At 44.2% G+C, this 23,670-nt stretch overlaps 1 protein-coding gene across 1 annotated transcript; it reads left to right on the forward strand.

Moving 5' to 3' along the window:
- Window positions 1-6,583: 6,583 nt before the first annotated feature.
- Window positions 6,584-22,507, forward strand: FBXO3 (F-box protein 3). Its single transcript, XM_081835517.1, has 11 exons — window positions 6,584-6,992; window positions 8,220-8,309; window positions 9,467-9,621; window positions 11,566-11,680; window positions 11,811-12,015; window positions 13,157-13,202; window positions 15,103-15,187; window positions 15,559-15,681; window positions 16,233-16,348; window positions 19,900-20,090; window positions 21,668-22,507. Exons 1-11 carry the CDS (start codon window positions 6,886-6,888, stop codon window positions 21,797-21,799), a joined length of 1,365 nt encoding a protein of 454 aa, XP_081691643.1. The 5' UTR covers window positions 6,584-6,885; the 3' UTR covers window positions 21,800-22,507.
- Window positions 22,508-23,670: the final 1,163 nt, after the last annotated feature.

Genomic DNA, 23,670 nt, shown 5'->3' on the forward strand with positions numbered 1-23,670 from the left:
GAAAGTTTATTTACAATGGGTTTTGTTCATGTACAGCACAACCATATATATGTGTGTGTGTGTGTGTGTGTGTATGTATGGAATTGTTATGATCCATATACCAGAACCTTCACATAATCCTGCCCAAGAACTGAAGCCTTCCACTGATATCCCTACCATAAAGTGACAATCCTCAAAAGGGCATTTTCTGTTTGTGGCCCCTTTACCTCTCGAATGTTCTACCTCAGTAGACCCAAATAGGACCTTCACAGCTTCTATTTAGGAGAGCAGTTAAAACTTTTGGTTTTAACTGAACCTTAGCGCCCCCTTAATTTTGGGGGGTGGCATGAGTTCTATGATTGTTAGTGGATGCTGCTCTGTGTCTTTAGTGATGAAGAGCAGGCTATAAATGATTTAAAATAAATCCAGTGTAGCAAGCAGAAGTCTGATGGGTTTTGAGAAAATGCTTGTGATAAGAGGCTGCAGAGCAGGGAAGTGAAATTTTGGCACAGCTGTTTAAGCTGCAGTAACTGCCTCCCCTCCTCAGGATTGGATAGGAGTCCCTCAGACAGGACTTCCATATTAGTCTCTGTGTTATACTTCAACCTAATACAGATAATCTATAATTAACACATATTACATACTGCATAGAATGGACAAAAACATTATGCACAACTGCAAAATCTGCTGTTTTCTAAAAGTAGCTCTGGCTGTCCATGAAGGCTTTGCCAAATCTAGTTGTATACCTGTCAGTAGCAATTTCAAGCCTTTCGTTTCTACTCTAAAAACATCTGTCAATTGACATGGGTATTGTGCTATTGATAATTGTTCTAATATGAAGACAGGCAGATAGCCCTGCTGAATTGTCAGCTTACCACCAAATTTGTGCAGACAAGACTCCTCACAAATCAGACTTTATGCCTCTCATCTCACTTCTTTTGCCTTCTCCTGCCTGGCTCATGGTTGATTTGTTGTTGTTGCTTGTTCATTTTTATTATTTATTTCCCAACTGGCCTCGCAAGCATTGTAGGCAGCATGGTCCTACATTTTTTTGCAGTCCTGTTCCTGTATACAGTGCTGCTCCTATATAAATGCACAATAGCTCAACTATTCATTGACCTTTTAAAACCTAAGAGTGTCTGCCAAGCAATCTTGCCCACACATCTCTAAAGAAAGCCCAGATATCCCAACATAAGTGCCCCAGAGAAAAATAAAATATAGGAAGGAAGGCAAGGGATGAGATCACACAAGGCAAATTGTACTGTCAAGTTTGGCGAACAAAATCACCCGTCCTCCATTGCAGAAATATGAGGTGTCGTGGCTACTATCCGAACAAGACGCATGAATGGGACCATTGTTAAGGTTCAAGTGCTGAAGTATGAGTTTATGGTGAGCAAATAATTTTTTCTGGAGAAAATTTGGCCTTTCTCAGACTACCTTGAGAAAGAAGTGATCACCTCCTGGGGTGTTTGGTGTGGGACAGGAGAACAATTTAAGGACATACTAGGCCACCCTGAGGGTTTATGAGGTTGTGGGCACACAAGAGTCAACCCCTTGAGCTACAGGCTGAGGCGGGCTCTGGGGCATCTATAGGGATGGACAGGTACACTAGAGTGAACACTTTGCTGTGGGGCCAAGATGAATATGCTCAGCCTCCACATACCTCAAGGCTCACCAGGCAAAGCTGGGGAGATACAGCCAATTCTTGGCTAGAAAGCTACTGTATGCAGCAGTGGACATGCCCAGGGGGTGCGAGTGGGGTGTTCCCCCCTTTATACAGAGACAATCTGTATTATGCCTGAGTCCCTTCTAATTCCTACTCAGCAGCCCCCGCTTAATAATTGGCTCTTGATTTGCAGTTCTCATGCTATATTTCAATAAATATAACCATTCCACCAACATGCTGTCTCTTGAGTCTTTTTCAGTGGTGTGGAGGAGAAAGAAGCAGGGAATGATGGGATGGCGATTGCTTCGAAAACAGCACCTCACTATTTAACATATGTTTTTATTACAAAACAGAGTGTGAATTATTGGAGAAGTTGTTTTGAAACGTGAAAAAAAGAGATAGCAGATCTCCTTTTGTAAAAAGACCAGAAAAGCAATGAAGAAATTAGAGGAAAATGTCACTTTCTTTCAGTCCTTTTAAAAAAGTCTTTAAAAATGTCACATCATCAGAGCATCCCATCATGATCCACAAAAATAAAACTGGAAAACTGGGACATTTGATACTGAATTATATTGTTCTTTGGATGTGTTCAGCAACAGCATTATTTGGAAAGTACATCATTATTCAATATTTTTTCCCATTATTCAATGTCATGGTTGGAAAATGAGAGTATTACCAGCAGTATCACTTTTTAATTCTGTGCCCTTGGAAAAAAAGGGTAATATCATGTCAGCTTAATGGACTTTTTGGTGACATGAGTAAAACAGGAAGCTGCTGTTAATGCAATATCTTTATTGAAAGCTGGGTACAGCTGTCTCTCCTGCCTCTTTTCTCAAGGTAATACTATGCTCCCAATACTGTCATACCCAGGAATCAAATTATTTGAATTCTGGACACATCAGCACAAAACTGAAGACACTCTGCCAGATCCATAGTATGCTTGGAAAAGAACATCGTACAGCATCACTCATTTATACGACTGTCAGTCTGGCACTGTAAATTCACAAGATATGGAGGCCTCGGGTGCCACACTTTTTGTCTTTCTGCTCCTCAATCACCTTCCTTCAATATCTCTACCCTATGTAAGCTAACATTTCATCGCTGAGCCATGTAGCTTTCAAATATCTGCCAGGATACTCAGAGGTTGTCCATGCTGTAAATTTGAATGGAAAACTATGCATTAAGGTGACTAGTTGATTACAGTCACCCAGAAAGATTCATGCCGGTTCTGAGATATGCCTTTGGAGAAGAATCTGCAAAAAGTTTGGTAGATCTAAACTAGAATATAGTTGGCACCTACTGACTACAACTATGGCAGGTTTATCCCCTGCTCCTCTTTTATTAAATGGTTCATTTGTAAGCACAGAAAATTCAATAGGACAACTCATTTTCTCTTCTGCTCTTTGCCAAAAAGAAAATACAGTGCAATACTTAGCAACAATTCAAGACACAGATTGTTTAATTAACATTCATATTCAGTAACCACCTAGATTAAGGTGAGGCTCACATAAGATTAAGCTTCCACATAAACAACGTGCATCAACTTTTGTGACACTGGAAAAAGGAATCTTTCTAATAAATATCTAAACAAATCAGCAAGTTACTTAATAAGAATAGAATAGAATAGAATAGAATAGAATAGAATAGAATAGAATAGAACAGAACAGAATAGAATAGTTGGAAGATATCACAGGGGTCATCTAGTCCAACCCCCTGCAATGCATGACTCACAGCTAAATAAAAGAGTAATCTGTTTTAGCGGTGGATGCTGGGGGGTTGAGGGACAGAACAGCATGTCATATGGCTTTCCCTGGGTGCCCTACACTAGCCTGCTGTCCTCAGGTGTGATAGAAAACGATGTTCCACCATCAGTGTTGGAAGTACTTCTTAATCAGCTTTCCAGTTGGCTTCCGCACATGAAAATTGTGGAGGCACCATTTTGCCCTTTGACTCTGGCAGCAAAATTCTTGGAATGGTTCTTAATTTTCTCACTAAACTATCAGCAAGATCATATGTGTGCAGTAAGTTGTGAGCCGGCTTTCACATCAGTGAGTTGTGTTTGGTGTTCTCGACATGATAAATGTGTGTGTGTGTGTGTGTATGTGTGTGTGTGTAACTAGGCACCAAGGCAGTTAAAACAAAAGTAATATACAAATACAATATAAAAGTCGATGTAATGCAACAAATTAAACACACAAAAACCACAGTAAATAAAAATAAGAGCAGGTTAAGGACAGTTGCCAGCAACAATGCAACTAGCCGTCTCTTTCCTTATTTGGATGGCGGGTGCATTTGGCTTACCATGAGGTTCTATTCCCTGTATGTGGGAAGTTTGGACACTTGTGGCTACAGGGGTAAGTATGCTGAAGAATTGCCTTTGGAGGGGTACAGACTAGATTGACACTGAACATTTATTGGTGTTTCGTACACATGGGAAATGTGACACTGTGTCTGATCAATGACGGGGGAGTTGCTAGGGATGCTGTGGGGGCTGCTGCCAATGTTGCTATGTTAGTAAAATAAAAAAAAGTAAATTATAAGTAAAATAAGTAAAATTAAAAAGTAGAAACAAATGCTATCTCCTTTGCTGTTGGGAGTACAGTCATACCTTGGGTTAAATATGCTTCAGGTTGAGCATTTTCAGGTTACGCTCCGCGGAGACCTGGAAGTAACGGAACGCATTACTTCCAGGTTTCACCGCTCACGCATGCACAGACATGGCAAATCGCCGCTTCAGGATGCGAATGGGGCTCCGGAACAGATCCCATTCGCATCCAGAGGTACCACTGTATATAAATTCATACACTCGTATTAGCCTTGGCACAACAAACAGCCCAGCACAGCTGAACCACAGGACCAGCCTATGTTTAGGATTGCAACTAAAGCAAAAGATTTGGGGATGTAAATATGACCTCTGCCAGGCACATACTGTTGATTTAGAAAGCCAAACGATCAACATGCAGTTTGTTTACACCTTAGTCTTGACTTGACTATCTCTAAAAGAAAAAAGGCAACATGTGTTACATAGATATGAGCTCACAGAAAACAGACACGGCATCAATGAACTTCAAAGAATTTCTAGCTCACTCACTTGGGAGTTACAGTAGTTACATTGAACTCCGTGGGACTGACTTTTGAGTTAACATGCTTTTAGAATAGAAATGGATGGAATTGTGGTTTGTTAATAAGATGAACACAGTAATTGCCTTCCATAATAAAAGATACTAGGGCTAAAATATGTCTAGATATCTCATCCTACATTCCCGGAAATCCTGCTCCAAATCCAGACGCATCTAGGAATCAGTAGTGAGAAAGCTTATTTATGAAAACATATGTAAGGGCAATCTGCCCATTTTTATTTCATGTATTCCATGGCTGAACCAACATTATGAAAAACATATTCTGGCACTCAGCCCTGACTGCAAGACCACTTTAAAAAATAGCATAAACAAAAGTTATCATAACCATTCGATAGCAGTTTTTTTATTAATTCCGCCCAAATTAGATTAAGTGGCGTGTGTTCTATGGAAGGCAACAAATTTTGGGATTACCATTTTATTTAACCCTTACATCAAAGCTCTTCAGATGAGCTGTAAAACATCTTCTTTTTACATAATCCAAGTTGTTACCCGAGTTTCTGGGAAATGCAGCACACTGAATGTGCATTTCATAGATTAGGCTTATCAGCTACTTCCTTACACAGTTACAGGCTCCCTCCTAAAACAGCTGAGTTTTTCTTGAAGGAATAGAATTGGTCTTGGGCAAATCTGACACAAACTCAGGGCTGGGTTAAGATATTTAGAGGTCCTAAGCACTGAAAAGATTATGATGACCCCCTCCCCAATAATTCAAAATAAAATCCAGATCAGTAATTCAAAATAAAATCCAAGAGCTTTAGGAGGAAACCGATTTTCTGGATCCATCTCAATCTGGGTTTAGGCCCAGTTTTGGCACAGAAACTGCTTTGGTTGCCCTGTATGATGACCTCTGTTGGGAGAGAGACAGGAGGAATATGTCCCTGTTAATTCTCATCAAACTCTCAGGAGTTTTTGATATTACTGACCATGGTTTCCTTCTAGAGCAGGTGTCTGAGTTAGGGGTGGGGGAGCTTCATGCTCTGGGGGGGGGGCAGATAGCTGGCGGGGGGGGGCTAGTGCGCATCCTGGGGGCATGGTCACCGCCCGCAGGGGCGTGGCGTGCATCCTGGGGGGTGGGGCATGCTACCTGCAGGGGCGTGGTGCCCAGTGCAGGGTCGGGGACAGCCACGATGGCACATGGCTGTCAACTTTCAGATTTGAAAATAGGGGATCAGCAGCCGCAAAAATAAGGGATCAGCAGCATAGATGCCAACTTTCGGATTTGAAAATAAGGGATCAGCAGACAGTCTACAGGATATCTAACAATCCGGGATAGCAGAGGGAAATGGCACTGGAATAAGGGAATTTCCCGCAAAAAAAGGGAAGGTTGACAGCTATGCAGTGGCATCCTACTGGGATTGCACTGCCAGGGGCGGTATGTCGCCCCCCCCCCGCACTCCTCTTCCTCTGTCAGTGGTGGGTGGCACCACTTTGTGGTAGTTCAGGTCCAACTTGGATTGGTCCTACTTGTACACAGCCTGGCGGTACTTCTGCATCCTATGTTGTCGCTTGAAGCTCAAGCGAGTGGAGTTACCGGAGTAGGGTGCGAGGAAGCCCTGCCCCCAGTGATGCCTACTATTTGATAGTTCTTTTCAAAATATTTTTTAAAATTAATTTAATTAAATAATTAAAATTAATTTTTAAAAAACAAACAAACAAACAAACAAACCTCAAATTCTACCTGCTTCGCTGGCACCCTAACTAAGCACGTGCGTCGCCTTGCCTACTGCGCGTGCTCGAAAGTCAAATCTTCAGACCCAAGATTGGGAAACGGGAAAGCTACACCTGTTGTATTTCTGCCTGCTGCAGTGCAGCTGTTCAAAGGAGCCCTCGCGCCCACAACCCTCCAGGCGAGAAGCGTTTTGTGAGATCGAGGCTTTGAATGCAGCAGCGCGTCCCTTGAGCCCAGCCCAGCCCTGTGTGTGTGTGTGTGTTTGCTAACAAACCAGCGTGAGGGGCGGGAGATGCCTGCCAGGCGGGCAGGACCAAGCCGTAGGCCGCGCTTCGCCCTTGCCCAGCCCAGCCCGGCCCCAGCTGAGCGGGGAGGAGGAGGAGGAGGAGCCTCCCACTCCGGAGCCGAGGCCCGACCAGAGAGGCGTCAAGATGGCGGCGTCCGTTGAGCTGGACTTGCAGCCCCTGAGCCTGGAGTCGCTGCCCACGGACCCGCTGCTGCTCGTCCTCAGCTTCCTGGATTACAGGGACCTCATGAGGTGCGGGGAGCCCGGCGCCCGGCGGGGCTTAATGCGGGGAGCTGGCGGGGCAGGGCGGCGCTCTCGGGGCTGCCTTTGGGTTCCCTTGGCGGCGCCAACCATGGGGAAATGGGGAGGAAGAGGAGGAGGGTGGCGGCGGCGGCGGCTGCTGCTGCTGCTGCCGCCTTCTCGGGGGAAGAGAGGGCCATGGCGATCCGTCTCCTTTCACCAACCCCCCCCCCCAAAAAAACCACCATCAATGGCGGGGCTGCGCGTGCAGGAAACATCTCCATGGAGAAGCTGCCGAATGGGAAGGAAGAGTTGGGGGTGCGAGGCTTGGGTTGAGCCGAGTGGGGAAATGGGGCGAGGGATAGCCCATAGCCCTGGGTATGGGAGCTGGGTTGATGGCCCTGTCTGTGGGGAAGCAGCTCCCAACCCATCTCTCCCCCCCCCACCCCCACCCCCACCCCCACCCCCGCAAGAGCTCTGGGCTGCTCTGCATTGCACATTTCTGGAGAGGCTCCTGCCGTGGGTCCCAAGCGGCTTCCAAACTGGCCCTGCGCTGATAGACAGGTTTTCTTTCACCACAGCGCGGCTGTGTCAACAGGTGCTTGCTCTGGGCAACGTGCTCAAAGCCAGCCCTGCCCTAGTGACACCACATGGTGGATGCTTAAAATCCTCTCGGTGGCAGAGAAATAGATTGATAAGGTTTATGATATGGGGGGGGGGTGTCTTCATTTGTGCACGGTGGGCTTGATTGAGCGCCACAAACTTAGGGCCAACTAGGTGATATGTGAGTGTAACCATCTCCTGACATTGTTTTTTAAAAATAAAAAGTAAGCCACAGTGTGCTGTCCTTATCAGGTAGCGCAATGCAGGAGGTGAAATTACCGTAAGCCTTTCCTTTTCTACTTCTTTAAACTCAGAATTGTCCCTTCCCAGGCTGCTTTTCCACATGCAGTAGAAAATGTATTGGCTCCCATATATTTTCCCTTAAGAAGTGACCAAAGAAGAAAAGTAACCCCTCTTCATTCCTCTGATTAAATTTGAAACCTGCTGAGGCTTCTTCTCACTTAAAGCAAAACCACTGGACTATTTTCTGGGAGATGCATTTATGTCTAGTTTGGCCCTTGACAGCACATACTTTAGATGAGGCCAGCATTTCTGTACAAAGTACAAGTGCAATCATTACTGAACCTGCTTTTAGTCTGACTTGTAGACAAATTTAAACTGACTTTGTATTTGCAGCTGCTGTTGCGTAAGCCGTAGATTAAATCAGTTTTCAAGTCATGATCCACTGTGGAGGAGGCACTGTAAGAAATATTGGCTTTTGTCAGAGTAAGTATTTCTAATGTTTAATTTACATAACATGAGAAAATTATTCAGTTGTGTTACCAGTTTACTGTCCGGTAAATTTACAGTTTTTTGTAGACTACTTCTTGGATTAAAAGTTGTGTGCATTAAAACAAATTTTGAAATAGCTGAAAAAGTATGCAAGCACCAGCTCAATATGAAATAATCTGTTAGAAAATAATAGCTTCCTCCTGCTAGGTGGTGCTGATTCTCCAGTACAGAGGAACCTCGTGTTACGTACAGCCCTCCTTACGAATGCTTTGGGTTACGAGCTTTGCTAACCTGGAAGTAGATGCTCCCGGTTGCAAACTTTGCCCTGGGATGTGAGCGGAAGTCACCCGCTGGTGGCGCAGCAGCAGCGGAAGGTGCCATTAGCGAAAGCGCGCCTCATGTTTAGAATGCTTTCGGGTTACAAACGGATCTCCGGAGCAAATTAAGTTTCTAACCGGAGGTACCACTGTAGATATACTAACTAGAACAGCTTAGCTTGTCTAAGTCGTAGGATATTTCTATGACAAATGATGCAATATTCCTATCCGATAGGTTTTAATTGGAACCTATTTGGATAGCAGAAAATGGGATGTTGGTGTTTGAGTTTGAAACTTGGATTAATTGCTGCTCATTTTGACACACAGTCACTTTTACAGGTTTCCTTATTAAAGCATGCATGAAAATTCACATGGCACTACCCCTCCCCCCCCCCCATTTTGCTGGCCAGCCCTATAAGCATTCTTTATTCACACCTGTGGCAAAGCCTTGACTGTTTTTGTGACATCCTCTAAAATGAATTCATAAATCATTAGCCAATTATCAGAATGGTATTTTGCTTTCCCTTTTGTACAATCTTATTTCTGTTGTTTCTGTACAATATTACACAATTATGAGGCTTATTCTTCCTTCCTGCTTTTTGTGTGCAGATTATTCAAAATTAACTACAAGTCCAGTTGAATTTTTTTAATGGGATAGTTAAACACTTATGTAAATCCTACCCATTGAACTGTAATCCAGTCTTCTGGACTGGAATTTACCTTAAAAAAATTAAAATTAGCAATGGGAAGGTACTAAGAATTTTTTTAAAAAATGCATATATGCAATATTCTTACTACTTATTGCTGTTTAGATAATGTTTTTTATCTTTTTAGAGCTGAAAAATCTCGGAGCTGGAAAGCAATCTTTATAGATACGTATGCTGATCTCGGAAGGTATATTCAAATTTATGCTACACTTAAAAAGGCCTGGGATGATTTAGAAAAATATCTGTTTCAGCGTTGTCCTCGGATGATTACCTCTTTGAAAGGTATTGTTTATAAGTTTGCTGTTTTATACAACTTCAGTTGTACTTGCATTTTCTCTCTCTAAAGTTACCGTTTTAGATCAGTGTTAAGTGCCACTTAATGAACACCCTAGATTATTTAACTATTGCCAACATGCTTGTTAAGCTGAGAACAGTTCTGTCCTCCCCCTTTTTTATTTTAGCCTTCTTTGTGTGTGTGAAACACAATAAATTGTGCTTAGCTGTCAATCTGGCATAGTGATCTAGAACAGGAAAAGGAAAACCAAATGGACTTTGATAGCATAATGAGTGTGGTACTTTTCACAAACTGTTAATTTCATCATGTTTACAGATACTGTACATTATTTAAGGAAAGCTTAAGGACCTGATTTGTAGTGGGTTTTCTGACTTTGATTTGAATCGGTGCTAGCCTGTCCAGTGTGGACAGGTAAAACACTATTGAATTTTGCATTTTATTTTTGTTAATTCTAATTCCCAGTTTTGTACAAAGGCAAAAGTGCAGCAACAATAGAGTTAATTTTGAAGAAGTAGATATGAAAAGTACACACTGTGAGATTTGAGGAATGGTTTGAACAAGGTGTTCTTACCCCTGAATGCCGCATCTTTCCCTTAATCATTCAGCAACTGGTTTGTTGAGGGTGGGGGTAGAGATGCTCCTTAAAACACCAAAATAGGGTCCATGTGTGTGGATCTTTTCCCAGAGGTCTCACTGCTTTTCTGGAAATCTGAGAAGATTATGGGGGGAAAGGAGAATCCCTTTCAGCTGCGCTGAATTTCAAAGAGGTTTGCAAAGCAGCTATATGTCTCCATCTTATAGGCTTCTAGACAATGGGGGGCAACAGGAAGCCTTAACTCTAAATTCAGAGTTTTTGAAAAGCTCAACAAATAAAATTTTTTTTTAAAGCATTTCATTGTACTTTTGCATACTAATGAAGTGCAGAAATGTTTTTCAAAGCCTCAGGATCAGCTCTTCCTCCCCCACTTCTCAGAGGAGCATCTTCAAATGACACCCACCCCCCGGGTCTGGAACATGCCCTGCTCTCTTCCTGCCTTTCTTGTGGGAAAAAACAATAATACATGCTTTTAAAAGTTTAATCAGTGTGCTAGAGCAGATGTGCATTCATATCAAACAAAACCAACCATATATTGCAGGTGGTCTCCTCTATTAATTTTTCTTTAGCAGCCAGTTTTGGAGCAGCCGTTTTGTTGTTCATCTTTCCTTCACTTATAGAGACATGCAAGGGGAATGTAACTCTCTAGTGCCATTTTAACTTCACTTGCAGCTGATAGTGTCTCAGCATTACTAAAAACCCTAGAATGGAAGCAGCCATACTAGGTGAGAATGATTGTTACTGTAGGCTTTGGAATACATGAATCTCTTTTGGGGTTACGAAGAGTGACACGACTAAATGACTAAACAACAAACATTAACACATGCCATTTTCTCTCTTATATGGCCCTTGAAAATTATTCTCCTACTGAGTAATAGTTGGCAAGTATTTTAGCCACAAATTGCATAGGGCAGGAGAATCAGACAAAAACTGCTTCTGAGTCTGAACTACAAACTACTAGTTGGCCTTCCTTGTTTTACAGCAGTGTGTCCCTATTCAGATTATATGCTGTGGCTTGAATTAAGACAGACTTCTATCTCTGGTTTGTCTTAAAAAGAAGCCCACCACTTTGGAGTACATAGGTGTTTCCAAAAGCAAAAGACATGCTTTTCGTGTAGTGTTTCTGACATAAGTATTGATGTCTGTTTCAGAAAAAGTAAACTGAAGAATCCCTAGGAAAATATACGATTCTAAACACAGTTGTCACACCTGCTGACTTGAATGGGGCTTGCTAAAGAGGTTTTAACGTCACGTCTTAAATAACTTACTGCAAAATGCATTGTTTATATTGTCTGAAGATAATCTGCTAAATGGTACAGTTTTTGAATGCTCACAGAGAGTGTTCGGGAGGAAGATCTGGATGCTGTGGAAGCACAAATTGGTTGCAAACTCCCCGATGACTATCGATGTTCATTTCGGATCCATAATGGACAGAAGCTAGTCGTTCCAGGGTGAGAAGCTAACGTTAACTGTCATTGCTAATTGGCAGTCGGCCGCTACGTAAGCTTGCACATACTTGAAATTTGTTTCTTCCAGTGGTTAATGATGTCTCCCCCCCCCTTTCTTTCTGTCTTTCCAAAGGTTGATGGGAAGCATGGCCCTTTCCAACCACTATCGCTCTGAAGATTTGCTGGACATCGACACAGCAGCCGGTGGCTTTCAGCAGCGGCTAGGACTGAAACAGTGCCTCCCCTTAACCTTTTGCATCCACACTGGATTGAGTCAGTACATGGCTCTGGAAAGCGTGGAGGGCCGCAATAGTTACGAGATCTTCTACCAATGCCCAGTAAGAAAGACTTGTAAATAGACACTTTAGACAACACTAATGCTACTCATTACAGTGGTGCCCCGCAAGACGGAAAACCCGCTAGACGAAAGGGTTTTCCGTTTTGGAGGCACTTCGCAAAACGAATTTCCCTATGGGCTTGCTTCTCAAGACGAAATGTCTTGCGAGTTCCTGCGGGTTTTCCCCCCCTTTCCCCCCCTTTTCCTAAGCCGCTAAGCCGCTTATCAGCTGATCCGCTAAAAGCCACTAAACCGCTAATAGTGCTAATCCGCTAAGCTGTCAATGGGCTTGCTTCGCAAGACGGAAAAACCGCTAGACGAAGAGCCTCATGGAACGGATTAATTTCGTCTTGCGAGGCACCACTGTATCTTCAGTAGATGAAACTGATGCAGTATATGTGTGTAGAATGTTTTAAAAAATCTAAAATCAGCTGTCTTTCGTCTCTGAGCTACTTCCCACCATCCACAAAAGGCCACATAAATGTTCAAACGCTCTAACTTGTGAAGGAGAGGGGCTTTTAAATGGCGGCAATTGCTATAATTGCCATGAGAGAAGTGAAGGCTGATCATTAGGACCTGGAGCTGAGAGACAGGCAAATCAGGGCTACTAGTGAAGAAGCTGGGGATGTGATGATGGGGAAGGAGGGTCTTGCAAGTTGATTAGAAGTTTGCCTCCAAAAAAATGGGCTTCATACAAATGTGTCTAGTGCATAAAAAGCAAACTTCACACTTTGAAATAATAGTAAGTTATTGATTAACAGTGCATTAAGGGGGGGATCAAAGCACCCTATTGTTATAGTGGTACATAAAACACAAATTGGTTTTTAGCTACAGGAAGGGCCATAGCTAAGTAAAAGAACTTCTGAAAGCTATTTAATAATAAAAAAGAACATAATGACTGTTTCATTGATACTATAATTTCAAAGAAATAAATCTTAAGTTTTCAAGTTGAGTTTTCTACCAAATGTTCACAGACGAGATGGGAACATAAAGTGACTTGCACAGATGAAACACTTAATTTTGTTCTCTTTTTTACTACTGGTTACAGACTAATATTTTCCTGCAGTATTGTATGGTACAAATGTCACCTGTAAATCCAGTTTTTAAGGACACAAATAAACTTTTTCCTTTTTCCTTTAAAGGATCAAATGGCCCGCAATCCATCTGCAATTGATATGTTTATTACAGGTAAAAGTATTTTGGAACTTAAATGGGAAACAATTTAGAGAAGTCAATATAAATTGGAATATGTCTGGAACTTTATCCACTTACCTCAACATACAGCATTTGCTCATTCTAGATCTTCTGCACATTAGAGGACAAACTATCTGTTAAACTGTGATCACGTGTAATATTACAAGATGTTGGGAGAGTGCATTTATAAGCAGAGAATGAAAGTAAGCGTAACTCGTCAGGTGCTAGAACCCAAATCATATCTCTTGAAATCTACCCCCACAAGTTCTGTATTTGCAAGATAAGTTTGGGCACTAGCATTGTATCTAAAAGCAGCCAGGTGGTAGAAGATAAGAGCACATCCTTTCACTTCACTTCCATTCTTTGGCTTGGAATGCCCTCTCTCGAGAGGGAGAAGGAAAAAGCAAATCTTGGTTGCATTTGTTCGGCATTGCAATATGAAGTTTTGCTTGTTAAATTTTGCTGATTGGGCTTCCTATATACACACACACACACACACACAGTTTTAGAGGGATAGCAAAACATTAAAAGGTGGGTGCACGCTCACAAAAAAAATTGAGAAGCATAGTGCCTGTACTTTTTGCTTATTGTTTCTAGAAAGGAAATATAGTTACTTCCAATTGTTTTAAATGAAAGATGGGAAGCTAGGGATTATAGTTCAATGTGATGGTGGTGGCGGCTCTGAATTAGAGTAACAGCAAGTCTAAGAATGCTGGATGTCACATCTCCACTGCAAAGTGATGGGATGATGTGCAAGGAAGAAGTAGGTGTTAGAGGAGTGCTTAAGTCATCTTCCTCCTGGGTCTCCCAGATTCATGTTTGCTGCATCAGCTGGGGAAAGCACTTGGTGAGAGGATTATGCAGCCCCTACCAGCCAGCTCACGCAAATTGCCTTTCATCCCATCTTTCTGCTTTGTCTTAGAGAAGTAGCAATCTGGGTTTCTCAAGCTTGCATTTTCTGCAGTTCTTATAGTTTGGTTTTTGAAGAAAGCAACTGCAGTAACACCATCTGACCCTCTTTTCATAGACCTGCGATATGTAATTGAGGCATAATTACCTTTCAAAGGTTATGGCAAATCAAAAATAGCATGCTCAGAGGATCAAGGATGGGAACAGCTTTGGGAAGGGAAGTTTAACAAATGGAACCATCTATGCACACACATCTCTCAAAGCTTTTTATTTGTGCTTTGCATTGGGAGGAATGATGGTTTATTTGTGTTTTAAAAAACAAGAGCCAGATTCAATTAAATAGTTGTACCAGCATAGTTGTACCAAATAGGGACCCAGTGTGATGTGTCCCCTAGCACAACAAGGCTCCTCCTTTCTTCTTCCCCTGTGCTCTCCCAGTTGACTCTGGGGAAGGGGAGTCAGGGGGGAAATCCCAGAACAATTTGTGGGACAAGAAGGGGGGAAATCACTCCATCTGGTAAGAGGAAATGTTTGCTGATACCAAGATACTGAATTCTTCCTACTATCTTGCTAAACATAACAATGCATTTATTGCCATCTATAGTGAAATGAAGCTTCATAGTAAAATGGAACGAGGCAAGCTGATCTGTAAGGAAGCACGGGTAGGGGACAAACAAGTGGGAACTTCCTTTTTCTCCCCTGCCCCACTTTCATTCAGATTTCTGAGTTCCTGGTCTTAGATGAATGAGCAGCTTCCACTTGCCTAGTCCTAAACCTCAGCACTCTAGTGCTATAGTGCCTTACCATGTACTTGAGACTGCTAATGGTGAGAGCTAGGTGACCACCACCTGGGAGGTCTGAACTGTTCTTTGTTTTGTTTTGTTTTGTTTTGTTTTGTTTTGTTTTGTTTTTAGTCATAGCATATGTAATCGTCATACTGGCCTTTTTATGACCTTGTGAAATGTTTCTCCCCCTTTGCCATTAGGTAGCTCCTATTTGGAATGGTTCACCTCCTATGTAAACAATGTAGTAACAGGTGGCTATCCCATCATCAGAGACCAGATTTTCAGGTATTATGCCTTTGGTTTACAATCTGTGGTATCTTATTATGACAAAATGTAATAATCTTAAACTTGTAACAAAAATAAATTGTCATCTTATAATATTTGTTAGACATGTATGTGAGCATGAGGTAGTAAAGCAAAGCACACTTATTATTTACAACAATAACATTGTAATGCTGGCAATACATTTGCACTCTGTTCTGCAGAAACAGATATAGTCTAAAAGGCATTAAGCGGGTGCAGAGAATGCCTTTTCTTATTACGGAGAGAAATAGATTCTTAATGCACAAATTGTAAGGTGAAAGTTGGTTTTATACAAATGAATTTTTCAGTATTTGTTTATTCTTTAAAATAATGCCTTTTTCTTTATTTGCTAGATACGTTCATGACAAGAGTTGCGTAGCAACAACAGGAGATATTACTGTCTCTGTCTCCACATCTTTTCTACCTGAACTCAGTTCTGTACATCCACCTCACTATTTCTTTACTTACAGAATCAGGTAGGAGCAGTAAACGAATGCTGATTTTATCAATGTGTTACTGACACGTCTTGAAGCTTTCTTTGCTCACTGGCAAAATTCTAAACGACCTAAAATATAAACTAGTCCTTCTAAAATCACAATTCATCAGTGAGAGATAAAAAGTAAGAACGGGGAAATGTTGAATGCTTTTTACAAGACTGCACTGAAGTTACTTCTTTGCTTTTGACTTCCTTTTCTGTAGTGTTCTATAGAACATACTCTTTCTTCTAACATCTGTTCAATTATTATTTTTCCTGTGTAATAATTACAGGATCTAGATCTTCCCCCTTAGGGTAGTATTTCTTGGACAGTCAAATTGCTACATTGTGTCAGAGAAAAACATGACTCTTATGCCCCTGCTAATGAGTGTTGTTTGTAATGTGGTCAGACGAGTGTCACAACTATTTCCTTCCACCTCTCAAGGCCCTAAAACAGTTAAAATATTCTGGATAGTATTTTAAGGAAGGTAATAGTTTTTGGCTAGTGCTTTTGCTCTCTCCCTAAAATGAGTATCTTGCATAATTTTTCAGAATTGAGATGTCCAAAGATGCTCTTCCAGAGAAGGCTTGTCAGCTAGACAGTCGGTACTGGAGAATAACCAATGCCAAAGGTGATGTGGAGGAGGTGCAAGGTCCTGGAGTAGTAGGTAAGGAATAGTTAAAGAATGTAACTGTTTTTAAAACAGCAACAACAAATGCAGGGTGCAATTAGAGCAGTGTTTGCCAACCTTTTTTGGGCAAAGGCACACTTGTTTCATGAAAAAAATCTCGAGGCACACCACCATTAGAAAATGTTTAAAAAATTAACTCTGTGCCTATATTGACTATATATAAAGTAACTCTCTTTAATAGGAATCAAATAAATACAAAGAAAGTATTTTATAATTACTTTATTATGAAATAGTAAGTACCGTATTTTTCGTCCCATAGGACGCTCCGTCCCATAGGACGCACCTACTTTTTTGAGGGGGGAAATAAAGGAAATTTTTTTTTCCTTTATTTCCCCCCAAAAAAACCAGGTCGGGGAACAGTGGGATGGCGGTGCTGCGCCTCCCCGCTGTCCCCCGAGCTTGTGGGGCTGGCCCATGTCTGCCTGGCACGAGGGGCGCTCTGCTTCAGGGCGCCCCGCACGTCCGGCGGCAGGCTACAGTCCGCAGCATGGGGAACCCTCTGTTTCAGGGCGCCCCATGCGCCCCCCGGGTGCGCAAGGCTTGCCAACACGAGCGCGGAGCACGGGGCGTCCTCCGAAGGGCGCCCCGTACTCCGCGCTGCCAGCTGCCGCCCGCAAGCCTTGCGCTCCTGGGGGGAGATCCCCCGGGTGCGCAAGGCTGGCCAACACCAGCGCGGAGCACGGGGTGTCCTCCGAAGGGTGCCCCGTGCTCCGCGCTGCAGGCTGCTGCCCGCAAGCCTTGCGCTCCCGGGGGGAGATCCCCCGGTGCGCAAGACTTGCCAACACCAGCGCGGAGCACGGGGTGGCCTCCGAAGGGCGCCCCGTGCTCCGCGCTGCCAGCTGACGCCCACAAGCCTTGCGCTCCCGGGGAGAGATCCCCCGGGTGCGCAAGGCTGGCCGACACCAGCGCGGAGCACGGGGCGTCCTCCGAAGGGCGCCCCGTGCTCCGCGCTGCCAGCTGACGCCCGCAAGCCTTGCGCTCCCGGGGAGAGATCCCCCGGGTGCGCAAGGCTTGCGGACACCTGCGTGGAGCACGGGGCGTCCTCTGGAGGGCGCCCCGTGCTCCGCGCTGCAGGCTGCTGCCCGCAAGCCTTGCACTCCCGGGGGGAGATCCCCCGGGTGCGCAAGGCTGGCCGACAACAGCGCGGAGCACGGGGCGTCCTCTGGAGGGCGCCCCGTGCTCCGCGCTGCAGGCTGCTGCCCGCAAGCCTTGCGCTCCCGGGAGGAGATCCCCCGGGTGCGCAAGGCTTGCGGACACCAGCGCGGAGCACGGGGCGTGCTCTGGAGGGCGCCCCGTGCTCCGCGCTGCAGGCTGCTGCCCGCAAGCCTTGCGCTCCCGGGGGGAGATCCCCCGGGTGCGCAAGGCTGGCCGACACCAGCGCGGAGCACGGGGCGTCCTCTGGAGGGCGCCCCGTGCTCCGCGCTGCAGGCTGCTGCCCGCAAGCCTTGCGCTCCCGGGGGGAGATCCCCCGGGTGCGCAAGGCTTGCGGACACCAGCGCGGAGCACGGGGCGTCCTCCGGAGGGCGCCCCGTCCTCCGCGCTGCAGGCTGCTGCCCGCAAGCCTTGCGCTCCCGGGGGGAGATCCCCCGGGTGCGCAAGGCTGGCCGACAACAGCGCGGAGCACGGGGCGTCCTCTGGAGGGCGCCCCGTGCTCCGCGCTGCAGGCTGCTGCCCGCAAGCCTTGCGCTCCCGGGAGGAGATCCCCCGGGTGCGCAAGGCTTGCGGACACCAGCGCGGAGCACGGGGCGTGCTCTGGAGGGCGCCCCGTGCTCCGCGCTGCAGGCTGCTGCCCGCAAGCCTTGCGCTCCCGGGGGGAGATCCCCCGGGTGCGCAAGGCTGGCCGACACCAGCGCGGAGCACGGGGCGTCCTCTGGAGGGCGCCCCGTGCTCCGCGCTGCAGGCTGCTGCCCGCAAGCCTTGCGCTCCCGGGGGGAGATCCCCCGGGTGCGCAAGGCTTGCGGACACCAGCGCGGAGCACGGGGCGTCCTCCGGAGGGCGCCCCGTCCTCCGCGCTGCAGGCTGCTGCCCGCAAGCCTTGCGCTCCCGGGGGGAGATCCCCCGGGTGCGCAAGGCTTGCGGACACCTGCGCGGAGCACGGGGCGTCCTCCGGAGGGCGCCCCGTGCTCCGCGCTGCAGGCTGCTGCCCGCAAGCCTTGCGCTCCCGGGGGGAGATCCCCCGGGTGCGCAAGGCTTGCGGACACCAGCGCGGAGCACGGGGCGTCCTCTGGAGGGCGCCCCGTGCTCCGCGCTGCAGGCTGCTGCCCGCAAGCCTTGCGCTCCCGGGGGGAGATCCCCCGGGTGCGCAAGGCTTGCGGACACCAGCGCGGAGCACGGGGCGATGGGATGTGGGAGGGAGCTCGCTCCCCGCCCCGCGTGTGCTCGCCGCCGCCGCCCCGCCTCTCGCCGCCCGACTCGCCCGCCTCCCTCCCACGGCACACCAGCCGACGTCCCGCGGCACACTAGTGTGCCGCGGAACACCGGTTGGGAAACACTGAATTAGAGGAACCTTGATCTTTTTCTTCCCAGCCTTGATCCCAATCTAAGCAACCATCGCTGCCCCTGCTGTGTGGCAATTACAGTTTAAAAAAATGTTTCTTTGTTGCAAGTGCACCATCACTGAGGAAGAACTGAGAAAGATGCCTGCAACAGTGGGATGAAGACGAAAGAGACATTCTCTCCTTTGCTTCCCTGCAACAGCACGGGGAGAGGGAATGAAGGAGGGGAAGGCTTTCTACCCTTTTTGCTGCTGCTGCTGCTTCCTTCAGCAAGGAGTGGGGAGAAGGAAGGGGAGAAACATGTGAGGTGGGCAGTGGCATCAGAGCAGGATGATTTCTTGGGAGCTGCCCCAGCCTGTCCTGCCTGTTGCTCTTTGGCTTATCTGAGGTGGCTGCCACACTTACTCACCTGCTTGCTTGGGCTGCCTGCTCACTCGCTCTGTCTTCCTCCCTGGGCCACACACCGGCTGCCTATCAACAAGCCATGCAAACTGCAGCATGGCAGCACCCTTACAATTTTATACTAAGATTAAAATCTATAATAGTATAGATTGCTCGCTCTTTGTTTCTTCGAAGTCTGTAACACAGTTCTAAGGGCCAAACTACACATTACAATAAACATGCTGTTTAAAAAAGCGTGCTTAAACTGGCCAATTTTATTGGGGTGAAGGGGAGTAGTTTTGAGGCCATGCACTGAAACTTGTTCTCAGTCTAAATTGGAGCCCAGTTTTTGGTGAAAAACACTCCCCCATGACCATGGCTGATTAACTGCCCCCATATATGCTGTTTGCTGTATAAATATCACATCTGAGGGCAAATAGCAGTCAAGAGGGTGGGTTTGTTTGTTTTTGTCAAGAAACTGCTATGGGGCCTGTATTGGAACCAGTCTTGTGGCTGTATTTCTTTTAGAAATAAAAGTGACTAGTTGTAAGCACACTTTTTTTAAAAGTTCATTGCAATGTTAAGTTTGATCCTAATTGAAGTATTTTTGGTTCCAGAGGTTGAAGTCCTCTGTTAATTTTGTTTCTACAGGAGAATTTCCCATAATCAGCCCTGGTCGGGTTTATGAATATACCAGCTGTACGACATTTGCCACTACTTCAGGGTACATGGAAGGATACTATACATTCCATTGTCTCTACTATAAAGACAGATTTTTTAATGTTACCATTCCTAGATTTCATATGGTTTGCCCTACGTTCAAAGTATCTACAGCACGCATGGTAAGTTAAAATTGGTGTTTTTAGGCCTTAACTCTTCTCTTTTGTTTCCAGAAAACAATTGGATTTTGTGTTTAAATATAAATAGCGATGTCCTTTTTGCATAAAACTAGGTTAATAGTTTTTAGAAGCTATAAGGTGAGTAAAGTAAAAAAACACTTTACCTAGTTTAAAAATGTGTGTGCTCAAGTATCATACTTGTTTCTTTATGAGCGAAAATGCAGTGAGGGGATCGATAACAACTTTCTCATATATGGGATTATGAAATGTGTATACGGATCCTGGAACATTTGGGAAAAGCCCAAGTAGTAAAATGTCTTTTCTGATTGCTTGTTTTGTTGTTTTTTGCTTTGCTTTGCGTTGTTTTTTGAGTAATGCTCAGTTTGGGGAAGAACAAATATATTAGATATATTAACAATTTGATATTGCCTACATATAATATAACTGCACTGCTGTTTATGTGTTAAATGAATAACATAAAATAAGTGGGAACTTATTGTTGGATAGAAACATTTATTTAGTTACAGCAGATCATTTGTTCTGCTTTGCTTGTTCAACCTTTGTCCATGTTGTCAACAGACACATTATGTGCCTTGTCTTGAAAATAGTTTTAAGATTGTTTTCCACAAATGACAGGGGATAGGATATTTTTAAGCATTCCAGGAAAGCTATTGTCAGAATACATGTTTTTATAGAAGAGTGTTTGGATGAGCATTCCACTTTTTAAAACGCATTGTCTACTTGGATATCTTATTTTAAAATTGAGCCTTTGACTGCTCTTACTGAAAAAAACTGTAGATGGAATACGGGACTTACTTTTAATTAGAAATATTTATAGACCGTCTTTATGAGTAGAACTTTTTCGCTTACACAAAAGTAAAAAGTTTTCAGTGATAATATGATAAAATACCATTTGTACTGGATTCATATTCAGTTTGTCCAAAATACACTTAGCAGACAAATCATGTTATACCTTGGCTCCTTTTCTGTAAAATGAAAGTAGCATGGCCTTCCTATAGAGTGTTATGAACTCCACTGATACAAGGCTGTTAAGCACTTTACACAATTGGAATAGGCACGTTTACTACATTCTCCCCAGTGTTGTGTGTGCTACAATTAGCTAAGAATGGGTGAAATCCAACAGTGTCCGCACACTTGCACAAACTCCCCTTCCTTTTCTTTCCTGCTGCTGCTCCCTGCATGCCCCCAGAATCTGTTATGTCCACTGGCATTGTTTTGGATCTTGCCCAGTGCCTACTAAAGAACCAAAGAAGTGTCCTACTGTCTAGTGTCTAATATATAGCATAATGCTATCTTGAATGGCTGTGACAGGAATTTCAGCCCAGCCCCAGGCTTTCTGTTGGGTAACACTTTGGCAAGCTGTTGGAAACCAGACATAGTTGTATAAATGCCATAACAATTACAAGAGATGTTAAAGTATTTTACTTTTTCTGTGGTACTCATTGATCCTTTTGTTTGTATAATGCAGCTTGATAAACATGATCACATTTAGTTGGGGTAGTTTTGCAAGGAAACTTTGTCAAAGAGCTTACCTATATCACTTCTGTTCCTGCATTTAGGAAACCAATCATAACGAATGTGCGATGGATGAAGACGAAGACTCAACAGATACTGATGAATATGAAGACAGACGCAGAATTCTGGACATCCCTGTTCCTTCTGGACGTGGACGTTGCCCGCGTCAAACCTGAGCAAACTTCCAGAAAAACAAAACAAAGACCTATTGATTCTGCAGAAAATATTTCTGTGGAAGATACCATGTAAAAATATTTCTGAATATTAAGTCATTATTTGGCAGAGGTGCAACTAGCATGAGTGCTGGTTCTGGCTTGCATCTGAGCAGATTATACAAACAGGGTTCTCTTTTGTCATGTGTTTGCTTCTCGAGAGAGAATATGTTGGGTAGAGGTGGGAATACAGTAGTGTGGTGAGCTTTATTCTTCCAAACAGCTTTGCAGTTGAAGGAAATCATTGTACATTTAAACTTCCTTAAAACCAGAATGGTGCTGCCCATTTTTCTTTCCGTTTCTTTTTTTAATTAAAGCAGCAAACAAAATGGAAAATTAGGCATGTCATTTTCACAAGGATTTTGTATTACTATTTCATCTCTTGACATATGTGAATGAAATAACTGAAGTTAAATCTGTATAGCCATTGGGACGAATATGTATGTTTTTAATGGGACACTCTGAAATGTTTGAAAGGGAGCTGGTCTAATGTTTTAAATCCTGCATCATGCGCCTTTTTGAACATGGAATATGCATATTGCCTACTGCATTTCTTCATTTATTATATAATATAAATATGTAAATAGCTTGATTTTCCTCTTCAACTGCCATTTAACTATTGTGATACGTGTTTAGAATTTTAAGTATAAACATGTTTTCTTGAACACTAAATGGTTTTCTTTATAACTGTCTCGCTAAAAATGAAGATAACTTGAAATAAGTCTTAACTGGAACATTTACCTTGATGGGCATTAATATATATATATATATATATATATATATATATATATATATATAGCGCTAGCAAAGGACAGGTGAGATGTAGTTTTGTACAGCAGTTGCACCATTCTATAAAGTAGTGGGGGCTTTAGGCTGCAATCACATACACACATAGGTAAAGGTAAAGGGACCCCTGATCATTAGGTCCAGTCGTGACTGACTCTGGGGTTGTGACGCTCATCTCGCTTTATTGGCCAAGGGAGCCGGCATACAGCTTCCGGCGAACCAGAGCAGTGCACGGAAATGCCGTTTACCTTCCCGCCAGAGCGGTACCTATTTATCTACTTGCACTTTGACGTGCTTTCGAACTGCTAGGTTAGCAGGAGCAGGGACTGAGCAATGGGAGCTCACCCTGTCGTGGGGATTCAAACCACCGACCTTCTGATCGGCAAGTTCTAGGCTCTGTGGTTTAACCCACAGTGCCACCCACGTCCCTTCACATACATACCTGGGAGTAAATCCTATTCTACTCCCAAGTAGACATGTCTAGGACTGTACTGTTAAGCAGCAGTGGTAGAAAGGATTCACCTGTAATAAAACTGGAAAATCTGTCATAGACTTCTATGCCAGGATAGGGACATGTAGGGACCTCCAGATGTTGTTGGGACTACAACTCCCATCATCCCTGGAAATGCTGCGGTTTGAACCTTGGGCCTTCTTCCCACAGTGCAGAAAATATACAAATAAGCTGTAGCCCTTCACTGCTAGTGTGGCCCAGATGTTCCTCTGAATGATATATACCGGTAATTAGGTTTTACCAACTTGTACTTGGTACACAAGATGGGGGGGGAGTAAAAAGTAAAATTCATAATTAAGAAAATATCAAATTGATACTCCTAGCTGAAGTAATCTGCAACTATAATTTCCAAAAAGAGTGAACTTGTTACATTGTGGAAAGCGTTTGAATTTTCTCAGTGCCATAGTTGTATAATAATTTATTGTAGGGTTTGTATTATACATTTACAGCATAATCTACAGCAAATGGAATCCAGGTAAAGTCAGGATGCAAACAGTTTTTTAAAGTATTCACTTATGATTCTGAAAATATTTTAATT

This window comes from Podarcis erhardii (genome assembly GCF_964252035.2).
Source record: "Podarcis erhardii genome assembly, chromosome: 1".
Lineage (NCBI taxonomy): Eukaryota > Metazoa > Chordata > Lepidosauria > Squamata > Lacertidae > Podarcis > Podarcis erhardii.